General features: G+C 39.5%; 1 protein-coding gene across 1 annotated transcript; it reads right to left on the minus strand.

Annotated features, from left to right (window-relative positions):
• Window positions 1-3,640: 3,640 nt before the first annotated feature.
• Window positions 3,641-20,025, minus strand: LOC103049532 (vomeronasal type-2 receptor 26-like). The gene is made up of 8 exons (XM_088143978.1): window positions 19,787-20,025; window positions 16,190-16,481; window positions 14,493-14,543; window positions 12,971-13,783; window positions 10,674-10,703; window positions 10,149-10,376; window positions 8,419-8,545; window positions 3,641-4,557 (listed from the first exon to the last, which is right to left on the minus strand). Exons 1-8 carry the CDS (start codon window positions 20,023-20,025, stop codon window positions 3,641-3,643), a joined length of 2,697 nt encoding a protein of 898 aa, XP_088000104.1.
• Between the last annotated feature and the right edge of the window lie 5,594 nt (window positions 20,026-25,619).

The following is a 25,619-nucleotide window of genomic DNA, read 5'->3' on the forward strand; positions in this document are numbered from 1 at the left end:
TGCAAAAAACCCCTCTCCTTTGGACTTTTCTGAACAAGCAAGCATTGCCTTTGTGTTAGTAAAAATAATTTGCATTGTACATGTATATAGAATTCACAGTATCACAGACCATCTTCATAATATTGGATGTGAACCAAGAGCTAAGAAAGTTACTTCTGATACCAATAATGCAAAATAGAAGTCATAGCTAATCTTAGCTAATCTTAGACCTATACATAAATTTAAATCAAACACAATCTGGGCACCTGATTGTTTCTTCTTAATGGTTACTCCATAAAAATTGTTACCAAGATGTTTGGTACCATTCATGCATTCAACAGAAGAATGCAGTATTGACAGAGAGTTTCCATATCAGAATGTTAAAGGTTAAAAAAATGTTTAAAACAATTAAGGCACCCTGTGTATTACTGGGTGATGGTAGCTGTAGTTGAATCATTAGATTCAACACTGGGATAAAAATACAAGACTTACGCAAAATCATCAAGAAGGTCCAAAGAAGGGTGTTGAGTGAAAGTAACAGGGCTGGAAAAAACATAGAGCTGAGAAATAATGCTGGCAATTCTGACATCTCCAGACTGAACGTACTTATGAAGAATAGGGAGAGGTTTATTAATATTGCAATTACGATTATGGACCTTACATACCACCCAGGCATTGATTATAATAATGAAACAATAAATACCACCATATTGCCTGAAAGCCATCCTTCTATATACAAATGGACTTGTTTCCACTTTGGTAAGTGCATATTTCCTTGGTGAGTGGGTGATACTTGTAAGTGCATATTTCCAAATTGCAGAGCCTGCCATGATTCTCTCAGTTGTTTTGAAGACCAAACTGAACAATGTAACATATCAATGATCAAAGGGACAAAGACTTGTCTGCCTGTAGCCCCAGTTCTGAACGTTTGGGGGAATATTAATAGCATCTGTTGCCTTTGTTCGTGTTTTCCACTCTGATACTCTCAGGGATTTGGAATGGAAGTGGAGTTAATCACATCTAATTGGATAATTACAAGGTATGGTAGATAATCACATACTCATAGTTTTTCATTCAGTCTCACCTTAAAGAAGAAACAATGGAAATGTTTCATGTGCTGTGGATCAGGGAAAGATAAATCCCCCAATAATAAGAATTTTAAAAGAGCTCTTCAATGTGAAAAAAACTGATTTTTTTTAAAAAACACACTGAACTACACATCCACCTACACATACAAAGACAAAATTTTGGATGATGTCAAAACCTCCAAAAGGTTTAGCATTTGCTATATTGTAACCCATCTATCTGTTTATTTATCTATCTACCTATCTATCTATTGTATGTATCCTCCACTTTTCTATCTACCTGCCAACTTACTCGTCTTATTTATTATGAATTGGATTTGTTCAAATCATTGTCTAAATCTGCTTCTTGTTGGCATCATCATTATTAACTTATTATTCCATTCATTAATATTTTTGCCATTTTTTTCAGCGCTGGAAAATCCACATTTGTTCTCCTATGCAGCTTTCCCAAACACCTGCTTTTTATAATGTAAACATCCCTACTATGCACTCTGGCAGTGGGAATGTGTCTATGATTCATCCTAAAATCATGGTAATTGTGACAAAAGAAAATGTAGAATATTCAGTACTGAGAATGTTAATGTGGAGAAAAGGTGCAATTCATGTTTATATAAACACTTTCCATTCTATGATGTTTTCTCTCATTTCTGTACTTCAAAGACAATCATAGCAGCAAATTAGTTTAATCTCTTGTGTCTCAAGGTAACCTGAGTTATAATTCTCACTATACAAAGAAAAAAGGAGTTTCTATTCATAAAAGTAGGAAAAGAACCCTGTACATTTAAAAACCGTCACTGTTTTTGTTATGTTATTGTTTTCCTGAAGCGAATTTTCACAAGCAAGAAAAAACAACTGGGCAATGTTGCTGACATGGGAACCAGACCCTTCGACAAACCCCTATGTCTACTTTGCCCCCATAATTACATCAAGAGCACCATCACAGACCCTGACAAATTCACACGTAAGATTAGAGGTGACTTCAGATGCTCTTCCTCTAATGTGATGTATGCCACCATCAGCCAGCTATGCCCCTCTGATTCTGCATAGGATAAACAGACCAAACTGTGTGCAAAATAATTTTTTTTAATATAATTTTTATTGAAAGCTTTAACAGCAATAATAAGAACTAATACAAACTAAAATTGAACAGAGAAAAGGAAAAGGAAAGAGAAAAATAAAAGAAGCCCCTTTCTCTCTCTCCTTCCCACCTAATTGTAGTTTTGATACTACAATGATTAAAGAAAATGGAACACACTGCTCTTTAATTCCTTCTTTCCATTACGAGTTTATAAAATTTTGTGGCAAGGAAAAACTGATCATTCATATTCAGAGTGGCATTCACTGAAACTTTGTAACTTTGTTCCAATTGTTCAATGTTGTAACTTAATTTTTTTTTTTTTAAGGAAATAGAAAATTGTGTGGAAGGAGACACAGTAAGTCAATTGGATTTAATTTCATTTGCAGTGAATTAAAATCAAATACAGTTTAAACCAAAGGCATGGGAGTAATCTTTCCAACTGTATTTGATTTTAATTCACTGCAAATGAAATTAAACCCAATTGACTTACTGTGCCTCCTTCCACATAATATTTTCCCCCCTTCTGTTACAATAAAAGTTACAATTTGGAAACAGATTTTGAAAGTCTTTGTAGGTTATCCACTGAATTTTGGGATGCTTTCAGGGACCACATGCAACTTTACGGTTGCTTATTTATTTGTAATTTATAAAACACATTTTTAGGGTTGCCCTGTAAGGATCGCTGCATTCAGCGCTGAACAAAAACCTCATAAGACACAGGCTTGGATGAAAATTAGTTTAGTCAGGCATAATGCGTAATGGTTACAGACAAAGCCAGAATTGGCTTGATGTGGTTTTTTACAGTGTTTTATAGGGTTCCTCCCCTACCCGTAGTTACCCTTGACTTCCTCCTTCCTTTTGTCATGTGGACAAAACCGGGGTTTTTTAATTGGTTGCCGATCGCCTCTGGATTGCTGTGTCCCTGAAGTATTGTAGTTAGTGTTGCCTGGGGCGTTTGGGGAAGCCAGTTGCATTGCAAAGTATTCGTTTCTGCCCTGAGTTAATTGTCACCACCTGCCGGCAATTAACTTGCAGTTTGCCCTGTTTCCCTTCTTCGGCTGCCGGTGCCTGAGGCAGTGAAATTGACTAGGGGTAGTGAAACTGAACAGTGGCGCTGGCCGTGCCGGGCTGAATCTGACATGCCCAACTTCAGAATTCTGGATGGCTTACAAATTAAGAAAGAAATGTCATAATATCACAAAAGTTTATAGTTGCCCAGAGGAAATAACAAAATGCCTCTTTGCTGTACCTTTCCTAGAGATGTGAACATCTTTGCTTAAACACAGATAAGTCAAGCATTCCTTTTGCTATTGTTATTCTTAAAAGGCATCACCCAGAATATTACAGTATAAATCAAAATATTTTAAAAATGAGAAATTGTACTTAAAGAAAATGAGAGACAGAACAAGAAATAGATGGACAAATGCATAAGAATATGTATAAAGTATTTCTCAGATTGCACTGAGCTTGCATCACCATTTATACAAGTAAAGATCTTTCAAAAGCTATTTTCCTTCTTGTTATTTCTTATTAGTTGTCCTTTGCTATTAAGATCAGGCCTCAGAATGATGATATAACATTTTGGAGCAAAGATGCAACTCAGTAATCCAGTGCTGGAAGCCAAGATGGAGAAGATCTCCACAGCTACCATGTATTTTCCTTTGGTACTTAGATAAGTTGGGACAAAAGACACCCAGACACTGCAAAAGACCAACATGCTGAATGTGATAAATCTGGCTTCATTAAATGTGTCTGGTAGCTTCCGAGCAAAGAAAGCTACCATGAAGCTGATGAGAGCCAGAAATCCCATGTAGCCCAGAATGTAGTAGAACATGTTGCCTGATCCTTCTTTGCATTCCACTACAATTTCTTCAGGCAGAGATTTCATATCTAAATCTAGAAACGGAGGGTCAGTACCTAGCCATATCATGCAAATACTTGTTTGAATAAGTGAGCCACACAAAACAATAGCAGATGCAAATCTTTTCCCCACCCATTTCCTTATTCCAGTTCCTGGTTTAGTAGCCATGAAAGCAAGAACCACTATAATTGTTTTGGCTAGGACAGAAGAAATGGCCACTGAGAAGATGATACCAAAAGCAGTCTGTCGTAGAAGGCAAGTCAGTAACTGGGGGCGGCCAATGAATAATAGAGAGCAGAGGAAGCAGAGAAAGAGTGAAATAAGGAGAACATAAGTGAGAGTTTGGTTGTTAGCTTTGACAATAGGAGTGTTCCAGTGCTTAATAAAGATTCCAAGCACCAAGACTGTAGTTGTAGAAAGGGCAAGACCCATAAAAGACAAACCCTTGCCTAAAGGATCAACATAGCTCAGGTAATTTAGTTCCTTAGAAAGGCATTGATCTTTTTCTTTGATAGGATATTGATCTTCTGGGCATTTGAAGCAGTCATCCATATCTTGGAGAAAGGGAGAGAAGCAGAGAAGGCCTATTTAGTCTTCAGGCATAAAGTACATGAGAAGGGGCTGACAGCCTTATAGATATGATCTAGATTTTCACATACAATTATACATTAAAAAACAATCCCAAAACTTTATGCTTAGTGTTGGACTTCTAAACATCTCCCTCGCATAGAAAAGATGAATTCTACTAAACAGAATCTGAATTCAAGGACAGCTGAGATAAGGGCTATCATGAATAAAGTATGAAAACATTTATCATTCCAGCCACCAATTGTTTCATCTTTCCAGTGTTCTATTACCTTGTGGGCAGTGATTACAGGGCACACTCAACTACAAAATAAAAATGCAGTCTTTAGCCTGGTGCATTATGTTAACCCTATCCTTGTGCTTAGATGATGATTCAGTGTTTCAGGAGGAGTCATGATGATATCACATACCAATAAGGCAAATTATGTAATTTGCAACAGTCACACCAGGATGTCATAATGACAATCAATATGAAATTTGTGCCATATGGATGAATGGTTGGCTCCAACCCTACAGAAGGAGGTTAAGATGTGGCTCTTCCCCCAGGTTTTGGGGTCAGGTTGAGTGGAATCCCCAGTGGGTGAGTTGTAGAAATTTTCACTTCTATTTATCATTTTATTGATTCATATGTTTTAATGTGTTATGTTACTTTCTTCCAATAATTTCTGGTTTTTTGTTTTTTGTACACTGTCCAAAGTTACATAGTTTGGGTAAGCACATTACATAATTTGGGTAAGATCCGCATAGTCAAAGCTATGGTTTTTCCAGTAGTAATGTATGGCTGTGAGAGCTGGACCATAAAGAAGGCTGAGCGCTGAAGAATTGATGCCTTTGAACTGTGGTGCTGGAGAAGACTCTTAAGAGTCCCCTGGACTGCTAGGAGGTCAAACCAGTCAATCTTAAAGGAAATCAACCCTAATTGCTCATTGGGAGGATTGATAATGAAGCTCAAGCTCAGATACTTTGGTCACCTAATGCGAAGAGAGGACTCTTTGGAAAAGACCTTGATGCTGGGAAAGATTGAAGGCAAAAGGAGAAGAGGACGGCAGAGGATGAGATGGTTAGATAGCATCACTGAAGCAATGAGCATGAAACTGAGCAAACTGAGGGAGGCAGTGAAGGACAGGAAGGCCTGGAGCAATATGGTTCATGGGGTCACGAAGAGTCGGACACGACTTAATGACTGAACAACAACAACTAATAAAAAAAAATTGCATTATTACCACATGGCATATGTGACATCATTTCTCCCCCTTGCCCATGGTTCATTTAGCCATTGGTACAAAAGTCAGGCAAATACAGCCTTATATAAACTGATTACAGATTGTAGTTTTATGTTTTGCAATATATTCTGATACCTGAAAACTTTATATAGAACTCTTTCAATTCAGTGTAAGGCAATAATCTAAAAAGGAAATATTATCTATTGTTAGTAAATAATATCTCAGAAATATGTGTTTTTCTCCTTTGTTTTCTCAATAGGTCATCTGGATTGAACTTTGGACCTTTCTGAAAGTAAAACTTCATGAAAAGAAGGTATACTCCACCACTAAAGTCTAGGTCTTCCTTATATCAGATGTAGATCCAATAGACAGACAGAAACTTTATCTTGGTCATTGACCAATAAAGATACATTCAGTAAAACAGACAAAGCAAAGTTAGCCCCTGACCTCAATGACTACTGGCAACCATTTGTGGGCAAAGCTTGCACATAATGTAGCAAAATTTTGCTACTTTTAGAGGGATAGATTTATCCTGGTTATCTAACAAATCATACAAATAAAAATTATCGGAAAGCCCCAGAAATTTAGATAAAAAAGGGGTAATCAGCTGGTGGCAAATATTCCTGTCAAACTGGCAGTACAAAAGAACATGGGCTGTGGTTTCTATAGCACCCATGTTACAGGGACAGCATTGAGTTTCATAAGGGCTTTTCCTATATTTCCCTTCCAAAACAGCTGTGGGGGAGACCATTAAATCAAGCTAAAGATAAAGCTCTCCTGAGTTCAGAAACTTTGATATGGTATAAATATGAAGCTGGTTTAGGCACTAAAATGTGGTTATTTACAAATATCTTGTGAGAGAAAGCAGCAATTTCTGTTTGGGCTTCTATATCTAAAATAATTTGCCTTAATATTAATAGAGCTTGATCTAACCCTAAAGATAAATTGGCATCACTGGAAAAGCCATAGTGGCTCAGTTTCTTTTGGACAGCTGTTTCCCAAGAAGATTTGAAATGGTCTGTCAATATTAGATGGGTCAGTCCACCAGGTTTGTGGTATAGTTTTAGCCATTAGGTACAGATATTTATCCAGAGATTGGATTCAAGTTTACTGACTCCTGCTTCCCATCGAAGTACTGCATCTGGGACACAGCGGGTAACCTGAAAGATGCTTCTCAAAAAAATTTTGGAATTCTTTCTAAGGTCATCATGCTGTTAGACGGTCCTAACTGATGGTTCCACATAGCAGTTGTGCTTGGGCATTAGCTGCAAGCAATTTAATTGCAGCAGGGATAACTGTGCTCCTCTGGCAAAATAGTAAGTTTGAATAGCTGAAGCAGATCTCTGTGCATTTCGAGATACATAATCCAGGTGGGCATTTCTGCTTCCTGAAGTCTGAAAAACTATCCCTAAATATTTAAAGATCTTAACCTGCTCAAGGGACTGGCCACCTAAGTTCCAGCTTCTCTGTTTTGGGCATTTGAAGAAAGTGAGAATTTTGGTCTTCGAATAATTTAGTATTATTTCCTCCACAATACAATAATGTTTAAGTGATCTGAAGGCTCTTTTAAGGCCAGTGGAAGTCAGTGACAGAATTACTGCATCATAAGCATACAATAGTAAATTAATATGTCTATGGGCTAATTTGGGGGGATGAAGAGTTACCTAAGTGAAGAACCAATGAGTCTATATAACAATTAAATAAAACTGGAGCCAATACACATCCCTGTTTAACTCCCTTCCTTACTGGTATTTTCTTAGTGACATGTCCTTGGTTACTAGACCTGACTTGTGTTCTCATGAATTTTAATGAGCAGCAGAAGCAGACGCCTATCTTTTGTGGTGTATTTAAATTTACACCACAGTTTACATCTAGATACTGTCGAAAGCTGACCTAAAGTCAGTAAATGCTACATAAAGCTAAAGTCAATAAATGCTACACAAAGGGATTATCCAGATTTATGGGTATACTTTTCTACTAGGTGTTGCAGCACCATAGCATGGTCTAATGTTGATCGACCTGCTCTAAACCCAGCCTGTTCATCCATCAGAATGTCTTCAGATTCAAGCCACTCAATTAATTTATCCTGTAGATGTTTAGCATATAGTTTGCTGATTTGACTTAACAAACTAATTGGGTGGAAATTAGCTGGATCATCTCTTTTGCCCTTCTTATATATTGGTATTATAATAGCCAAGCCCTACTCCTTTGGTACCATGGCCGAGTAATCTATTTCTGTGTAAAGTAAAACTAACACTAGGGTCCCCCATTCCAAGTTATTTTTTATTACCTCATATGTAATAAGGTCTGAACTGGGGATTTTCCCTGCTTTGAACTGTTTAATTATATTTCTGATTTCTGAACGTAAGCCTGGGGACCAATGGGGAAGAGAGGTCACATCCAGCCCCAAATCTGCCAATAATTTTTCAGATACAGTAGCAGAATGAACTTTGGTTGTTTATGAAGGATTTTTGCACCATATATTCTTACAGCTCGTATCAGATATATAACATAACAGGAGAGGTGTTTGGCATATCTTCCTCTCCCCATCTTGCTGTGCAATGACATACATCTTTTATTTATAGTTTATAGTATGATGTTCCCTACCTGTCTGGTTGGAAATCTTCCCTGATGGACATTCAGCACAAGCATAGCAACAAAACGGTTCCCCTTCTTTGCTTTGTCTGCTATAACCTGGAAGGCAGCGGTGATTACACAGGGACAGGGGCATGGCCTACCCATGGAAAAAAAGAATCCATTTTATCCTCATTTGTTGTTTAGTTGAGCCTCAACAGGGTGTTGTACTCGAATCATGGCATCATGGACTTCAGGGTGATTTTGTGTCTGGAATATTGCTAACCCATGGAGGAAGAGATGCTTAGCTCCCAGTTTGTAGGCATTTGCTTTGAATTCTATCAGATGCCATGGATAGAAGCAACACTGGCTGAAGAGATACTCCATTCTAGCCTTCCTTGCCTTGGGCACCCTCCATAGGTATGAATGTAAATTCCCAGAGTTCTCAGAAATGGCTGTGCATTACTTTGAGAAATCGTGAATATGCTAGGCAGAACAATTCTCCTCCATGTTTTTTTAAATTCCAGTTGTCATTTAACAAAAGGAATTTGCTTTAGAATGCACTTCAGAGAGAAGAGAATTGCAAAGAAATGCTCATGAATGAAATCTGATATCCTTGACCTTTTCTTATTACAAACTGTGAAGGTCTCATCTTTCATTATATCATCCACTGTAGGTATCTATAGCAGGCCATGATGATGGAAAAACGATGACACCTGTGAAGGGTCATCACAACAGTGAAGAATTCTATATTCTATAAGGATTATAATTCAACCTTGTCTCCTGTTGCCATCTTCCCATAGGGAGGGGTTTGTATATATGAGTTTCAGTTGCTCCTCATTGCTGGAAAAATTACTGTTGCATTTTTTTTTTAGATTTTGATCTTGTTACTATTTTGGAGGTCTGTAAGCCTATCAGAATCAGACATGATTGAAACGGTTTATAAGCCTAGTAAAACAAACCAATCAACCAACTCTGAGAAAAATCATCAAATAAATGTCCATATCCTATCTAGTCCATGGTCCTTATGCAAATGAATGGACAGTGATGGTGAATAATACAAAGCACTGGACCCTATTCATTCTCTTTCTGGTTTTCTACAGCTATTCCTCTGAATATATAACTAATATCTTTTGGACATCTCTCTATAACCCTTAGGACTAGAAGCTTTGAAACTTTTAAAAAAAAAATTCTTACATTTATATTCTGCCTTTAAAGTGGCATACATAACAATCCATATTTTTCATCCAGCAACAACCTCATGAGGTAGGTTGAGCTGAGAGGTAGTGTCTGGCTCCAAGTCACCCATGGCTGAGGGTGGATTTGAACCTGGCTCTCTCAAATTCTAGTTCAACCTCATGATCCAATACCATATTTTATTCTTTCACTTGATTTATTCACAAGCATTTTGTTCAAATATAGTGCTATAGCTCACCTTACAGCAAATGGTCTCATGAGGCAACTTACGTATTTGCTCCATATTTATATTTATCTAAGATGCCTTCTACCAAGCTACGTCTTTGGCGCTCATCCTTGGATCTTCATTCACCTCACTATCTCTTGTGTTCAGTCTTTAGTTCTGTAATGGTATTTTGTTATTGGACCTAACCAATTAGAGGAGAGCTGTAAGGAATTATGAATTGGGAAATAAGTTCCTTACAGTTCCCATCTCTGACCATTAACCTTAATGAAGGTGAGTGGGACCCAATCACATATCAGGTTTAGTCAAGATAAAAGCTTTAGATCTTGCGGTTTGGTCCTACCTCCCCAAATGTGTAGTGCCAGGTAACAACCTTCTCGTTAATAGACAACTGTTTCTCCCATGGAGCTTGGGGATCCATTTTCCCAACTTTCACTTTTAAGAAAGATTGATTTTGAAAAGTTATCCAGTTGATAATGTCAAATCCACCTTCTAATTCACCATTCTCATTAAAGAACAAGGTGTCTCCTGCGCTGTTGTTAAACGAGATCTTCTTCAGAAAAGGGTGGAGCTTTAGCGGAAGAAAACCAAGAGTAGGTCTCACTGAATTGCATTTGCCTGTTTGTTTCCAAACTGTATCTACCCCCTGCTCTCAAAGTGTTTCAGCGGTTTGCAATAAATATGCCAACTAAAAATCAAAGCACTAAAACAGTTAAATTTACAATTTAGAGGAACAAAGGCAACAAGTAGCAATAATAATTAAAATTAACAATATCAGCAGTTAACAGCTGGCACAAAAATATGTTTTTAAGAGAATTTTAAAAAGCTGGCAAAGATATTATGCCTTTGCACAACTCAGGGAGTGCACTCCAAAGGGCTGGGGTGGTGGCAAAGAAGCCTCAAACCCAAATCATTGCCAGATGAGCTCACGGCAATGATCTTAATAGCTGTGGAGGTTCATATAGGAAGAAGCAATCTCTCAAATAGCCTGGAGTGAAATCATGCATGGCTTTCAAGGTAATGACCAATTGGCACCCAGGTGCAATATGGCCTCCGTGTTCTTCCCAAGACGAACCTGGCAGGCAAGTTATGTCCCAACTGAAGTTTCTGGACTAGATACAAAGGTACTCTGTGTATAGTCCATCACCACACTCGAGGTTGTATGCTTCCAGCATGTACACCACCATTTTAAACTCAATATCTTCTAGAAAGGAACTTAGTTGCTGTTATCAACCAAAGCTGATAAAAAGCTGTTCTCTCAATCTGAGAAATCAAGAAAAGACTTGGAGCTAGAAGTACCCTCAAACTATGAATCAACTCCTTTTGGAAGAATGTAATCCCATTCAGAACAGACAGCTCTCTCACCTTTCTGGACTTAGGGCCCTCACAATCTGGACCTCTCTCTTGTTTAGGAAATATGACTGTGGAGAATAAGGAAGATGACCTTGATGGAGTAAGCAGGAACAGTTACCTAGGCAAAAGGGACTGAAGCATTTTTAAGGTCCATAATAAGATAGGTTTTGGAAGTGGTTGAGGAAGATGCTTCCCTAATTCACTGAACTACAAGAAGGAGAAGGACATACAGTATGATGAGACTTGGAAGATTGATATCAGCTCCACTAGGTAGACCAGACCAGGAAATTGACTGCAGGAAGGCTAAAACTACTTTTCTTGAGATTGGCTATAATTACAGAATCTTGCAAGTCTGAGGAGTACAAATTAGTCCCTCTACAGTCTGAAACAATTCAGAAGACCATATAGAATATGTGCAGAAGAGGCCTGCTTCCTTACTGCATGTATTAACCATAAGATATGTCTTCAAATGGGCTTTACGACTTGTCATGTCAGATTTGAGCTGAGTCTTCTTCCACCTGCACTTTATGAAGGAGAAAAATTCCCCTTCATTTCCCCTTCTATCTTTACCACTTCAGCTCCTGCAGTTCAACTACACACCTGGGGGCATTTTTCAAGCAGCCAGTGGAGTGGCACTTAGATGTAGTTGTGTCAATCACCCTAGCAAGCTCCTTATTTTAATGTGCCAATCAGGGCTTAAAAAGAATAATTGAAGAAACCAGCCCCCAATCTTCCCAACGTCTCTTGTAATACATCAGATCCATAACTGGAAACCTTCCAACACCATAAGTTTAGGTGTCTCCAACAACAGCTCCAAATCCAGTTTTGTCCTCTCAGTCTGGAATTTGTTAGGCAGCAGGGCAGTGATAGGGTAGCAGAATCCCCAATTTATCCCTGGTCCCAGGTCTAGAATACACATGCCCACTAGTAACCACATAGATATTCTGATAAGAGAGATATTTTTCTTTTGTATGATAGACTACACTGCCTTCTGCCCACATGTTTTGCTTGCTATACTACATTGTACCCAACTGGGAGAAACTGGGGCTGCCCAGACTATGTTCCAGGTTTTATTATACAAGTTACTTTCTCATCCATGATCAAATCGTGGATTATCTCTGCTTTATTTTGCACCAACCAGGCATTACTGAGGAGTAAAACCAGGTTCTTTGAGGGACTGGAGCTTCTCTTCAAGATCTCAAGGTCTCTGAAAAGGGGAAGAATCCTTAAATTACTCATCTCTGTTCCCTTGTAATGGCTTGCTGGCCCACCTGTGCCGAACTGTCTATTCCCCACCATCTTTTTCACACATTTGCATCACAAGTCATGACACAAGTAAAGAACTGCATGATTTGTGTGATGATGTCCTGATCCATATGTTGTCATTTTGATGGCACTGCAGCTTGTTGTAGATGCCTATGCTAGAAATGCAAATGAATTATTGTAGATCTACTTGTTGCTTTTTATTCCACTACAAGCTCATGAAGGAAACTAGCTATGAAAGACAAGATGTTGCAGAGAGACAAGGAAAAAAATCACTGTTTTTCAGTCCCCTTCAGCTTTGGTACTTTGTCCACACTCAAATGAACAGGTGTACATGCAGCTACTTTTTGCATAATCACACAGTGGGAAACCAAATTCTTCAGAGTTTAATGAATGAGCCATAGTCCCTGTTACTTTGGTAGGAATAGCACATTTTCGGCATCCTGCAGTCCTAGATAGCTATCTACTCATAAAAAAGGTAGGCTTGCTTAATGTGAAGGACATTACCTGAAAATATCGCAGCTTTGAAGACCAAACAAAGTGTTCAACCAGCCCCAATCTGTGCTTGGCTCTGGAGGAATACATAGCATGGAAAGCGTGAGCCACAGCATAGACCGCATTGTAGATGCTGTAGCTTTGACCCGTCATCTGCATCTCAAAAAGAGGTCCAGGAATATTTGCCAGCTTCTCATCCCCAGTGCAGTATGTCATCTGATTGTCCCCTCCATCTGCAACTTCAAACAAACAGTCAAATGCTTGTTCCCAGAAAAGTTTGATAAAGTTGTCGGCTTCAGAACGCGGATTCAAATTTTGAAGGAAATTTTGGAAATCCTGCACCTCCTTGGAATGAATTGCAAATGATAAGGCACCGTGGAAGATCTGTATATTCAGCTGTCTGTGAAATGTTTCGGATGAGAAATCCCAAGGAGCGGTCACAACCCACACTTTGTGAATAGGCTGTAATTCGAAACTATTAGCCACAAACTCCAACCAATGAATATTCAGCATGGTGTGTGTATCTGCCTTTGCAACAATGACACTGGCATTTGTTTCATGTAAGGATACAACTATATCCTTTAATTGGTTTATCAGTTCATACGGCTGAAAAAAATACTTATGACTAGGTATTTGCTCTGTGAAGGCTATACAGATCTCGCTCAGGGAAAGCAGATGCGTTAAGGTCTGCACAAACATTTCCCCTTTCTCATCTCCTAAGGCAATGATCCCAACCCACTTCCATTGAAAATATAACAGAAGCTGGACAAGTCCATTCAACTGATAGGTTTCACTAGGAACCATCTGGTATAAGAAAGCAAGCTGATTTCTTTCTCTCATTGCTGGAGAAAATAAGCCATAGGTGACCTAGAGAAGATCAGAGAGATGTTCATCAACGTGTTAGTGAATTTCATGCATTTGTTTGACACCTACAGGATTTTATCTTTCCTTCAATAGTTTCAGATATTCTTGAAGAAATTCAGGGAAGGCAATTTGACGTAGTGGTTGAGGTGTCAGACTGGCACTGAGGAGATCTAGGTTCTAATTTCCCCTCAGCCACAAATGTTGATTGGTAACTTTGGGCCAATTGTTCTCTCAGACAATCTCAGAGCTCTTATTTGGGGTGGGAGGGAAAGAAATGGGAAGCAGTATAAAAGGTGCAAGATATATTCAACAAACAATGCAGATAAACAAAATGTCATCCCATTTTAATCTAGAGGGAACCTTTTACTCCGATTTTAATTGAGTATTGGGCCAAGAGACCTTCTCCTACCTAAAAAGCTTTAAAATCTGGCTCCAAAATGGAGTGAGAATGGTGGAAATTGTTTCACTTTGGGGCATGTCAGACTTGTTTTTCTGCTAGATTTCACCAGAGCTTCTTTCCTTTTCTTTTTAAAGTCATTTTAATCTCCAGAATCCCGAACTCCCCTAGTCTCCCTTCAGGGGTATTTTACATCATGCTATTAAGGGAAGATCAATGCTGGATCAGATTCAGGCCCATGAAATAGCTGAATAATTTTAGTGGATCTGAGAGCCATCCAGCCTTTGCATGGTATGAGGTGATGCCAAAGCTCACCTGAGGAGGGATTTCAGGTGGTTTAAGGTGTGAATTGGATGTTTTAAGCAACTGCAAATTTTAATGCACCCATTTTAACATTTAAATTCAACCCAAGTTCTGAAAACTGCAAAATGGGACCCAGTTTTTGTTCCCACCCATTCTAGGGGGCACCTTTGGCTCATGTAGTTCCCCATTTTATTGCATCCAGAAGGACATTCAGGTGCATTACCACAGCAACTCTAGTTCGTGTGCCATGGTTAGTGACATTCAGATACATTATCTCTGTAGCCACCAGGACTAGAAGTACTTAGTAGCAGATATTCTCCATGAGTTTGCCTAATTCCTTAATGATGGTGACTAATCTTACATCTCAGGATAGTGAATTTCATAACTTAATAAGACATATGAATAGGAGGGTATTGTATTCAGGTCGGAGGTGGGCATGGGTGTTTTGGATCTGGCAGCCAGCCTCTTAACCCCTTCTTAACTCAAACGTATTTACTTGAGCCCATGCAGCTACTGTCCAAGTCCACGATGTTCCTTTAGGTTCCCTTAAGGAGCAACCGACCATTCAGCAAGGGTAGTCATGCTGGATCTGAAGCATCCTTGCTTCCTTCAAATCCAAATACTGCACACCTCTATATATGAACAATTTTTGTAAAGGCAAAGAAAGAAGTCTATATTCTGATATAGTACATGGAACCATAGGGGAGACCATTACATATTCTATAATATATACTAAGGTTAGGCATTGTTTTTCCCACCTCTACCAAATGTGCTTAGAAAGACATTATATTAAGATTTAGTATCCTTGCCTAAAGTTTACTCCATTCAAATGATGATCATGCTTTGATCATCACTAACAATGCTGTCATCACTTTCTCAAACTAATAAAAATGGAATGGAATGGAATGGAATGAGGAAGGAAGGAAGGAAGGAAGGAAGGAAGGAAGGAAGGAAGGAAGGAAGGAAGGAAGGAAGGAAGGAAGGAAGGAAGGAAGGAAGGAAGGAAGGAAGGAAGTTTTGCCATTGTCTTTTTCCAGGAGGTGATAGATAGATACATGATAGATAGATAGATAGATAGATAGATAGATAGATAGATAGATAGATAGATAGATAGATATAGATATAGATATAGATATAGATATAGATATAGATATAGATATAGATATAGATATAGATATAGATATAGATATAGATATAGATATAGATATAGATATAGATATAGATATAGATATAGATATAGATATATAGATACAATTTCCCAATGTAGCCTACAGCCCTTGTATACCTTGACAGTTTCCCACCCAAGTGCAGACAAGGTCCAACTCTGTTTAGCTTTTGAGAGCTAACAAGGTTGCTGAGTGCTGCAAGGAGCAAGTGACTCTATTTTTTAGTTGACATGCCACTTCAAATTGGATTGTTCCAATAATCCAGATCAAGGCAATTATTTGAAGCAAAGTGGGTCAGCATCTTCCCTGCACCAAGGCATCAGTTTAAAAGGGCTGATTCTTCAGCTAAATACCCAGCACTTTTTCCTTTTTGAATCAGTCTTGAATCTCCCTGTCAAGTGAATAAACAAATAACACTGAATTTCCATAATAATCTTTTTTTCCACGTATTACTGTCTGGTTTCTTTCAAGTGGATGCTTTATTTTCACACTGGTTATTTTCTTTTTACTGTTAGAAACCTTCCTTATCTCTACCCATCTTACCTGGGGAATCTTGTAGAGGGTTAAGATGGAGGCCATATGTAGAGTGATTTCAAAATCAAGGCCCCCAATGGCTGCTATCAGATTCTTTTCAACATCACACTTGTAGTTGGGGACAGTCTTGTTATGACGAGATACAAGGTTCAGAGTATTTTGATAAGCCATGCGTGCACTGAAGTAACTTTCGTAGATCTGGAACCCCAAGGAAATGTTGGGTAAAAGCTTTAGGTTCTCATTTATCTCATTCACAGCAAAAACCATTGACAGGACATGTTGGTAATTCTTTGGCACTGTGCTAGAACAAGAATAACATTATATTTATGTACACAAAATCTTGTATGCTTTCTGGAATTATCCTCCTGTTTAACACTCACAATGGGACTTAACATATAACAAAGTGGATGCAACTGCAGGTGGTTGTACTTTAAATACTTTTGTACTTTTGAAAATATCTTTAGAGTTGTATGGTCAGAGTTCTGAGGAAGGAAGGAAGGAAGGAAGGAAGGAAGGAAGGAAGGAAGGAAGGAAGGAAGGAAGGAAGGATGGAGAGGGGGACAGTGGGAGGAAGGAAGGAAGGAAGGAAGGAAGGAAGGAAGGAAGGAAGGAAGGAAGGAAGGAAGGAAGGAAGGAAGGAAGGAAGGAAGGAAGGAAGGGCTAAGGATCAAATAAGTTCCCCTATTGCACTATATTCTATTCTTCTTTAAATGTTGTTTAACTAAATGAAGGAATGTTATCCAGTCAGTTAGGATACATCCAGGAACAGATTGTGGAACAGACCATGAATAAATGATGTTAAATGTAAGGGTTATACTTAAAAAAATATTGTGTAGCAGCAAGATTTAACTTGGAGGACATATCTTTAGAGTATAAGATGAACATGCAGAACAGATTTTGTGTGCTTAATTTATACAAAAGCTGAACTGAGGAACTATGGAAACAGATAAAAATCACTGTGAAAATTGAAGTGGTATAAACAAATTTCCAAAATTTCAAAGAGGCTTTCAGAACATCTGTCATGGCAGCCAGAGAACGATGGAGGATGAAAGCCTTTGACAACAGAAAGGATATATGATGACCGGATCCAGACTGTCATGTCAAGGAAATATATCTAAACCATGAAGGTCTATGATTAGGCATTAGGCATATTACAAGAAAAAGAAAATGAGAGACTTTATTAAGGGGATCAGAAAAATCATAGGAAAATTTACAGGTAATTGAAAAATACTAAGAAGTATTCATGGAAGAGACCTGATAGATGCAAATGAGTTTTAAAAACTTGGGAAAACTGTACTAGCATTCATTGTAAATGGGATTATAAAATGATAGAAACATTTGTAGGCAGAGAATATATTCAAGAATAGAAAGTCAGGTATATATCTGTCAAATACAAAGGTAGCAGGTACAGATTAAAGGGGTAGAAGTGCTAAATGCTGTGTTGACAAATAAGAAACCAGATATGGTTATCTGGCATTGAGATTGGGAGAATATCAGTGTATATACTGAAAAAGCAAAATGCAAGAGAAAGTGCAAATTACCAATCAATGCACCAATTCCTCATGCAGTCAGTTTTGCTTAATAGCTGACAAAATAAAATAGAACCATACCCAGAGAGACAAATACCAGATGAATTAGATTTAATGATATTCCCATTGTTACGTTCCACATTCTGGCAAAATCTACATGGTCAGGAAGGAACAGATTAACATCAATGGGTGCCCCAGAACATGTGATTCTTCTTCTGAAGAAACTTTAAACGAACAATTTAGTGTATGAGCTGAATGTGGAGAAATTGAGTGGTCAGAACAGGAAGGGAGTGAGACAAAGATGCACACTGTCCCCTTCATTGTCTAACTTATATCTGAAATTATGATAAGAGTGGCAGGATTGGGATCAAATGTCCAAGTCATGATGACAGCAGGGATCGAAACTGGAAGTTGAAACATTAACAATTGGAGATAGACAGATGATGCCACTAGAAAAAGTTACTATCTTGGCAAGTTTGAGAGAAATAGAAGAGGAAGATGAATGATAACATGGATGGATGAGATCACAGAGATTTGGGAAATGTCTTTGGAAGAGCTGTAACATGGCAAGCGTTTGTCCAAATAATTAACAGGAGTCACCGGGAGTCAAACTTATTTCAATGGCTTTAACTAACTCTATCTGCCAAAACTGTATTTCAGAGTTTGAGCATATTCAGTCTGTGTTGAAGTTTATTTTTCCTTCAGTTCGTCCACATTCTCATCAGTGGTCTCAAAGTATATACCAGTCTTTGCATACTTATTTGTGGATAATAATGTGATTACTTGAAGATTTTCTGTTGCTTTGCCCTCCATTTTAAGAAAACAGCACACAGAATCTTGTTCTGTATATATGTTTCTATAATTCTACTAAGATAGCTTCTTTTTAATGATTTCTGATAAGCATTTTTGTTCTTCTTTTTTTTTACAAATATATGTCTTGGTGCTAGGCAATGAAAAAGTAATAGGTGACCTCAATGAAATGAAAGCAGCAAGCAAATGTAAATTGTATTACATTTTTCTGTACAAATTTCTTATATTTGTAATGGAAGAATGGACCTATTCCATGAGGTCAGTGGGACTTGTTACTTTATAAACTGTAAAGAACCACAATATTAATCTTTCAGATATAATTTGATTATAACTGTCAGAGCATTATCTATGTCAACCTGTTGGAAATTGCCTTGTAGTGAAGAATTCTATGGTAGTTTAAGGAATAACAACTTTATTATAAAATAAAGTTTCTCATGTTTAGGAGCACCTCAGGGGCAATGAACAATCAGACAATGCCAAATTCCAAACTAAAACTTAGAATGAGCTTTTCTGAAATATTCGTACTCATTTTTCAACAAAATTGTTTCCTAGATTATTTTAATTGGACTAGATTCTAACTCGTGTCAAGGGATTCTAATTTTAGACAAGTATGGTCAACACAAGACAGGGTTGCAAGATTGGATGTCTGTCTACAAGATCAAATAACATGTTTGTTTTTCCCATCCACAATTTTGATAATACTAATCAAATATTTCCTTCCTTCCTTCCTTCCTTCCTTCCTTCCTTCCTTCCTTCCTTCCTTCCTTCCTTCCTTCCATGCATGGTCAACACTGGGGAAAAATTCAATTTTTTAACTTCATTTAGGTCCAGGATTATATTCTTTGATTGCTTTGTTTATATGAAAAAGATGAGCCCTGCCTTTCATTAAAAAGCACAACTCTACACTCCTTTGCTTCTGGTATCTATTTAAGGTGATTATTCAAACTTTGGACCTTTTTGTCAGAGGAACAAAACAAAACAAAAAAATGATTTCCTTACATATACATGTCTTCAATCATTGTCTGGGGATTCTCAGTGAAGGATAATGGATTGAAGGGAGGTGTGAAAAGCTGAGAAAAGATTCCACCAACGATGAAGTCCCCGGGCTGATAATATTCATGTTGAATGTGAAGGGGATAATTCACACTACACCAATTAGGAAGAGCTTTCCCCTCAATTTGTGGAATCACTAAGAGTAGCAGCAAAAGGAATAGCTCTGACATCTGCAGGTTGAAGAAGTTGCTTCTCTGAACACCTAATCCTTTACCTCGGTCTAACATCCAGGATCGCATGAAGTGCAACACTTAGTGCTTTCAAGGCTTCTGAATGATGTCTACAAAGAATCATAAAAGACACAGAATGAAATGGGGTGGCCATTGCAGGTACCTCCAGTCTCAAAAGCTTAGTCAGTCTTCCCAGGATGGGAGTTAAATCATAGCACTTTGTGATAATGACAGGAATTACCATCTCAAGAGTACTGTAACTCTTGAGTACTGTAACCTCCATGGCACCAGGTACAGCAGAGACAATGAAGAAAACATGTTTATCAGGTTTTGTTATGGTATCTTAGACATGGAAATGCCACCTGGATTTAATATGATGGCTGGGGGGAATGACAAGGAGTAAACTGTAGGATATAGCTAGGAAAAAAGTAAGTATGTTCCAATATGCTAAGAGACACATAGTTTCACAGTAAATATATGTTTTACAGGGCCAGTGAAGCTCTTTGGCACCAACATTGAAACAAGCTTAAGTAAGAAGGTCTGTTTGAGAGAATTCTGCCTAAGGAATAGAGTATTGCTAAATAATTAACATATTCAGCTACAGAATCTGCTTCCATGTGATCTTGGGATGACCAGTACCTTAGAAAGCCATGCAGAGCTGTCTGGAAAAGTGAGGATAAGTTTATCAATGGCTGCTAGACAGAAGGTTGATATCATACCTCCAGGACTAGAGACAGGATGATTGTGGAGGTTAACCATTAAGAACATGGTCATATCCTTTCTTTAGGCATCCTTTTGATCAGTTGAGGGAATAATATGATGGAGTTCATAGTCCTTTGACTTCATCCATTAAATATCTTGTATTACACTCTTTAGTACTTAAAATAGTTTTCAGCATGACCCCCCAAAAACCCATATATATACTTGGATGGGAGAGGGGACATGGGGTCCCTAGTTGCAAATAACTTCCATTTTAGGTATAAATAAATCAGCTATTTTGACTTTGATAAATAATTTTTGTTTTCTATTTTTCACACATACACACACACACACACACCCCACACACACACTTTGTGAAGTAGGTTGGCCAAGAATTCTGGCAGGTTGAAATGGATGAGCCTGCTATGGCTTTACATGAAAGAAACTAGTCTGAAATTTTCCAGCCCAGTGTTTCTTAACCTCAGCAACTTTAAGCTGTGTGGACCAACAGCAGAAATTGAACAGTACTGGAAGAACATATGGGAGAAAGAGAAGACACATAACACCAGTGCAAAGAGGCTGCATGACCACAGCAATTTTCCATAGCAGGAACCAGTCACCATCAGAGGAGCAGACATCCAACAGTGGGTCAAGAACATGAAGAGCTGGACAGCACCTGGCCTGGATATGATTCACAACTGCTGGCTAAAGAAACTAACAGCAGTGCATGAACACTTGGCAGCACAGATGAACCAGCTGCTAGCAACAGGCTCCCACCCAGACTGGCTAACACAAGGAAGGACAGTGCTGAACCTGAAAAACCCCTCAAGGGAACAGTACCGTCCAACTATTGGCCAATGACCTGCCTCCCCACAATGTGGAAAGTCCTATCAGGCATCATAGCCACCAAGCTACAGCACCATATTGGCCAGTACATGAGCACAGCTCAGAAGGGCATTTGGAACAACACCAGAGGCTCAAAACACATGTTGCTCATAGATAGACCAGTCTGAGCACAGCCTGCATTGTCTACAATAAAGCCTGTGACTCAATGCCACACACATGGATCTGTGACTGCCTGGCACTATACAAAGTCAACAGGACACTGAGGACCTTCCTCAAGAACTCAATGGGACTGTGGAAGACAATACTGGAAGTCAACTCAAGACAGCTTGGACAAGTGGCCATCAAGTGCGGCATATACCAAGGTGATGCACCGTCCCCACTGCTGTTCTGTTGAACCCCCTCAGCCAGATAATCACAAGGACTGGATATGGATAAAAGTTCAAGGGTGGAAATGCCATCAGCCACCTCCTCTACATGGATGACATCAAACTGTATTCTGACAGTGATTGTCAAGTTCAGCCCAAGAACAACAATGAGGCAATCCAGTACAGTTCATTTCCTTTATTAGCTTGAACCTAATGGACAGAATCTCACCAGACTAAATCTATGCTAAAGCAACTTGTGGATATGCCCCGTGAGAATCTAGGGAGGGGCCAGCTCATCTTTTTTGTCTTCCCACATTCTTGTTGCAGGCTAAGATGGCGCTTGCTCTGGAATGTCTCTCCCCTCTCCTGGCAACCTTGAACTTCCATTCCAGAATCTTCCCCGTTCATGCCATCCATTACAATAATTGAGACATTGACTCACTGATCCACCTGACATGGATCTACAGTGAGGACATTGGTATGTTATTTGGACTGCAGAAGGCCAGATGGTAGTAAAGAGAGGGAAGGTAGTTAAGACTGATGGGGCTGAACTACCAGCGGGCCACATAGCAGACATGCAGACCAGCTACAAGTACCTTGGTATCCCACAGTCACATGGGAACCTAGATGAGGAGGCAAGGAAGACAGCAAGATCCAAGTACCACCAAAGGATAAGAAAGGTCCTGAAAAGCCAGCTCAATGGGAAGAACAAGATCCACGCCATCAACATGTACGCCCTGCCAGTCATCAGATACCCTGCTGGTATAGTGAGGTGGCCAAAGGAGGACATGGAGGCTGCTGATGTGAAGACCTGGAAGCTCCTCACAATGTATGGAGGTTTCCAGCCCAACACCCAGAGACTGTACACCAGCCAAAAAGAGGGTGAGGGATGGGGTCTGGTGAGTGTCAAAACCACTGTCCTGGATGAAACCCAGAGCATCCCGGAGTACACCAGTAAGAGGATACACAAAGATGAGCTGCTGAGAGAATGCCTGAGGCAGCAGCAGACATGGGAGGAAGTTCAAGCAAAGGAAGTGTCATGGCAAGAGAAGATCCTGCATGGGATGTACCATCAACAGATAGGTGAGGTGGCCGACATTGGGAAATCCTATCAGTGGCTGGAAAGGACTGGATTTAAAAACAGCACTGAGGCACAGATCGTAGCAGCACAAGAACAGGCACTAAGCACCAGATCCACAGAAGCAGGGGTCTACCACACTAGACAGGACCCAAGGTGCAGATTGTGCAAAGAGGCCTCAGAGACAGTCCAACACATAGTGGCAGGGTGTAAGATGCAGGCAGGAACAGTATACACTGAACGACACAGCCAAGTAGCTGGCATTGTGTACAGGAACAGCTGCACAGTGTAGACCCTTCCAAGTCCAGATGGGAGATTCCACAGAAGGTCATGGAGAATAACAAGGCTAAGATCCTGTGGGACTTCCAGATCCAGACAGACAGGCAGGTTCTGGCCAATCAACCAGACATTGTGGTAGTAGACAAAGACCAGAAGACAGCAGTGTTGATAGATGTAGCAGTTCCAAGTGACAGCAACATCAGGAAAAAGGAGTATGAGTAGCTGGGGACACAGCAACATCAGGAAAAAGGAGTATGAGTAGCTGGGGAAGTACCAGGGCCTGAAGGAGGAACTGGAGAGGATGTGGAAAATAAAGGACAAAGCGGTCCTACTAATGGTAGGACCGCTCAGGGCTGTGACTCCTACGCTGGGAGAGTGGCTCCAACAGATCCCAGGAACAACATCCGAGCTCTCTGTCCAGAAGAGTGCAGTGCTAGGAACAGCTAAGATACTGTGCAGAACCCTCAAGCTCCCAGGCCTCTAGTAGAGGACCTGAGATTGATGAAGACACATACCACCCATAGGGTGAGAGGGGATATTATTATTATTATTTTTCCCCTCCCTTTGATCAGTTCAGGAGTTATATACCTGTATGTAACTGAAATGGAAAAATCTTTGAAAGTATTGAGGATTTCATAATTGTCACCTTAGATAATCATAGGGTACACAATCTCATTCTCTAAAACACTGCATTCAGCAAAAATCTCAGGTGTAACTCCTCCTCCTCCATAGGCCTTACAGTGATTGTTTTGTAGATGATAGGTAACTAAAGTACTGGAGCTTCTGAACAAAAGGAGAGCTACATATTAGATTTATTAGGAATATACATCTAATAAATAGCTAGTTTTATTAATTAATTAATTGTTGTTGTTGTTCAGTCGTTAAGTCGTGTCCGACTCTTCGTGACCCCATGAACCATATTGCGCCAGGCCTTCCTGTCCTTCACAGCCTCCCTGAGTTTGCTCAGTTTCATGCTCATTGCTTCAGTGATGCTATCTAACCATCTCATCCTCTGCCGTCCTCTTCTCCTTTTGCCTTCAATCTTTCCCAGCATCAGGGTCTTTTCCAAAGACTCCTCTCTTCGCATTAGGTGACCAAAGTATCTGAGCTTGAGCTTCATTATCAGACCTTCCAATGAGCAATCAGGGTTGATTTCCTTTAAGATTGACTGGTTTGACCTCTTAGCAGTCCAGGGGACTCTCAAGAGTCTTCTCCAGCACCACAGTTCAAAGACATCAATTCTTCGGCGCTCAGCCTTCTTTATGGTCCAGCTCTCACAGCCATACATTACTACTGGAAAAACCATAGCTTTGATGATGCGGATCTTTGTCGGCAAGGTGACATCTCTGCTTTTTAATATGCTATCTAGGCTTGCCATAGCTTTCCTCCCAAGGAGCAAGCGTCTTTTAATTTCATGGCTGCAGTCTCTGTCTGCGGTGATCTTGGAGCCCAAATAAATGAAGTCTGTTACTGCTTCCATTTCTACCCCTTCTATTTGCCAGGAATTGATGGGTCCAGATGCCATGATCTTAGTTTTTTTAATGTTGAGTTTCAAGCCAGCTTTTGCACTCTCCTCTTTCACCCTCATCAAGAGGCTCTTTAGTTCTTCTTCACTTTCTGCCATTAGGGTGGTATTGTCTGCATATCTGAGGTTATTGATGATTCTCCCTGCAATCTTAATTCCGGCTTGTGATTCTTCCAGCCTGGCATTTCTCATCATGTACTCTGCATATAGGTTAAATAAGCAGGGTGACAGTATACAGCCTTGTCGTACTCCTTTCCCTATTTTGAACCAATCGGTTGTTCCATGACTGGTTCTAACTGTTGCTTCTTGGCCCGCATACAGATTTCTCAGGAGACAGGTAAGATGGTCTGGTACCCCCATCTCTTTAAGAATTTGCCACAATTTGTTGTGATCCACACAATCGAAGGCTTTTGCATAGTCAATGAAACAGAAGTAGATGTTTTTCTGGAACTCTCGTGCTTTCTCCATGATCCAGCGAATGTTGGAAACTTGATCTCTAGTTCCTCTGCCTCTTCGAAACCCAGCTTGTATATCCGGTAGTTCTCGGTTCACGTACTGCTGAAGCCTAGCTTGTAGGATTTTGAGCATAACCTTGCTAGCATGTGAAATGAGTGCAATTGTGCGATAGTTTGAGCATTCTTTGGCATTGCCCTTCTTTGGAATTGGAACGTAAACTGTCCTTTTCCAATCCCGTGGCCACTGTTGCGTTTTCCAAACTTGCTGGCATATTGAGTGCAGCACTTTAACAGCATCATCTTTTAGTATTTTAAATAACTCAGCTGGAATACTGTCATCTCTGCTAGCTTTGTTGTTAGCAATGCTTCCTAAGGCCCACTTGACTTCACTCTCTAGGATGTCTGGCTCAAGGTCAGTGACCACACCAGCATGGACATCAGGGACATTAAGATCTTTCTTGTATAGTTCTTCTGTGTATTCTTGCCACCTCTTCTTAATCTCTTCTGCTTCTGTTAGGTCCCTGCCTTTTTTGTCCTTTATCATGCCCATCTTTGCACTAAACGTTCCTTTGATATCTCCAATTTTGTTGAAGAGTTCTCTAGTCTTCCCCATTCTATTGTTTTCCTCAA

The sequence above is a fragment of the Python bivittatus genome, unplaced genomic scaffold (assembly GCF_059951505.1).
Source record: "Python bivittatus isolate LINGU-HERP-01145 unplaced genomic scaffold, Pbiv_v1 ctg000430_np1212, whole genome shotgun sequence".
Classification (NCBI taxonomy): domain Eukaryota; kingdom Metazoa; phylum Chordata; class Lepidosauria; order Squamata; family Pythonidae; genus Python; species Python bivittatus.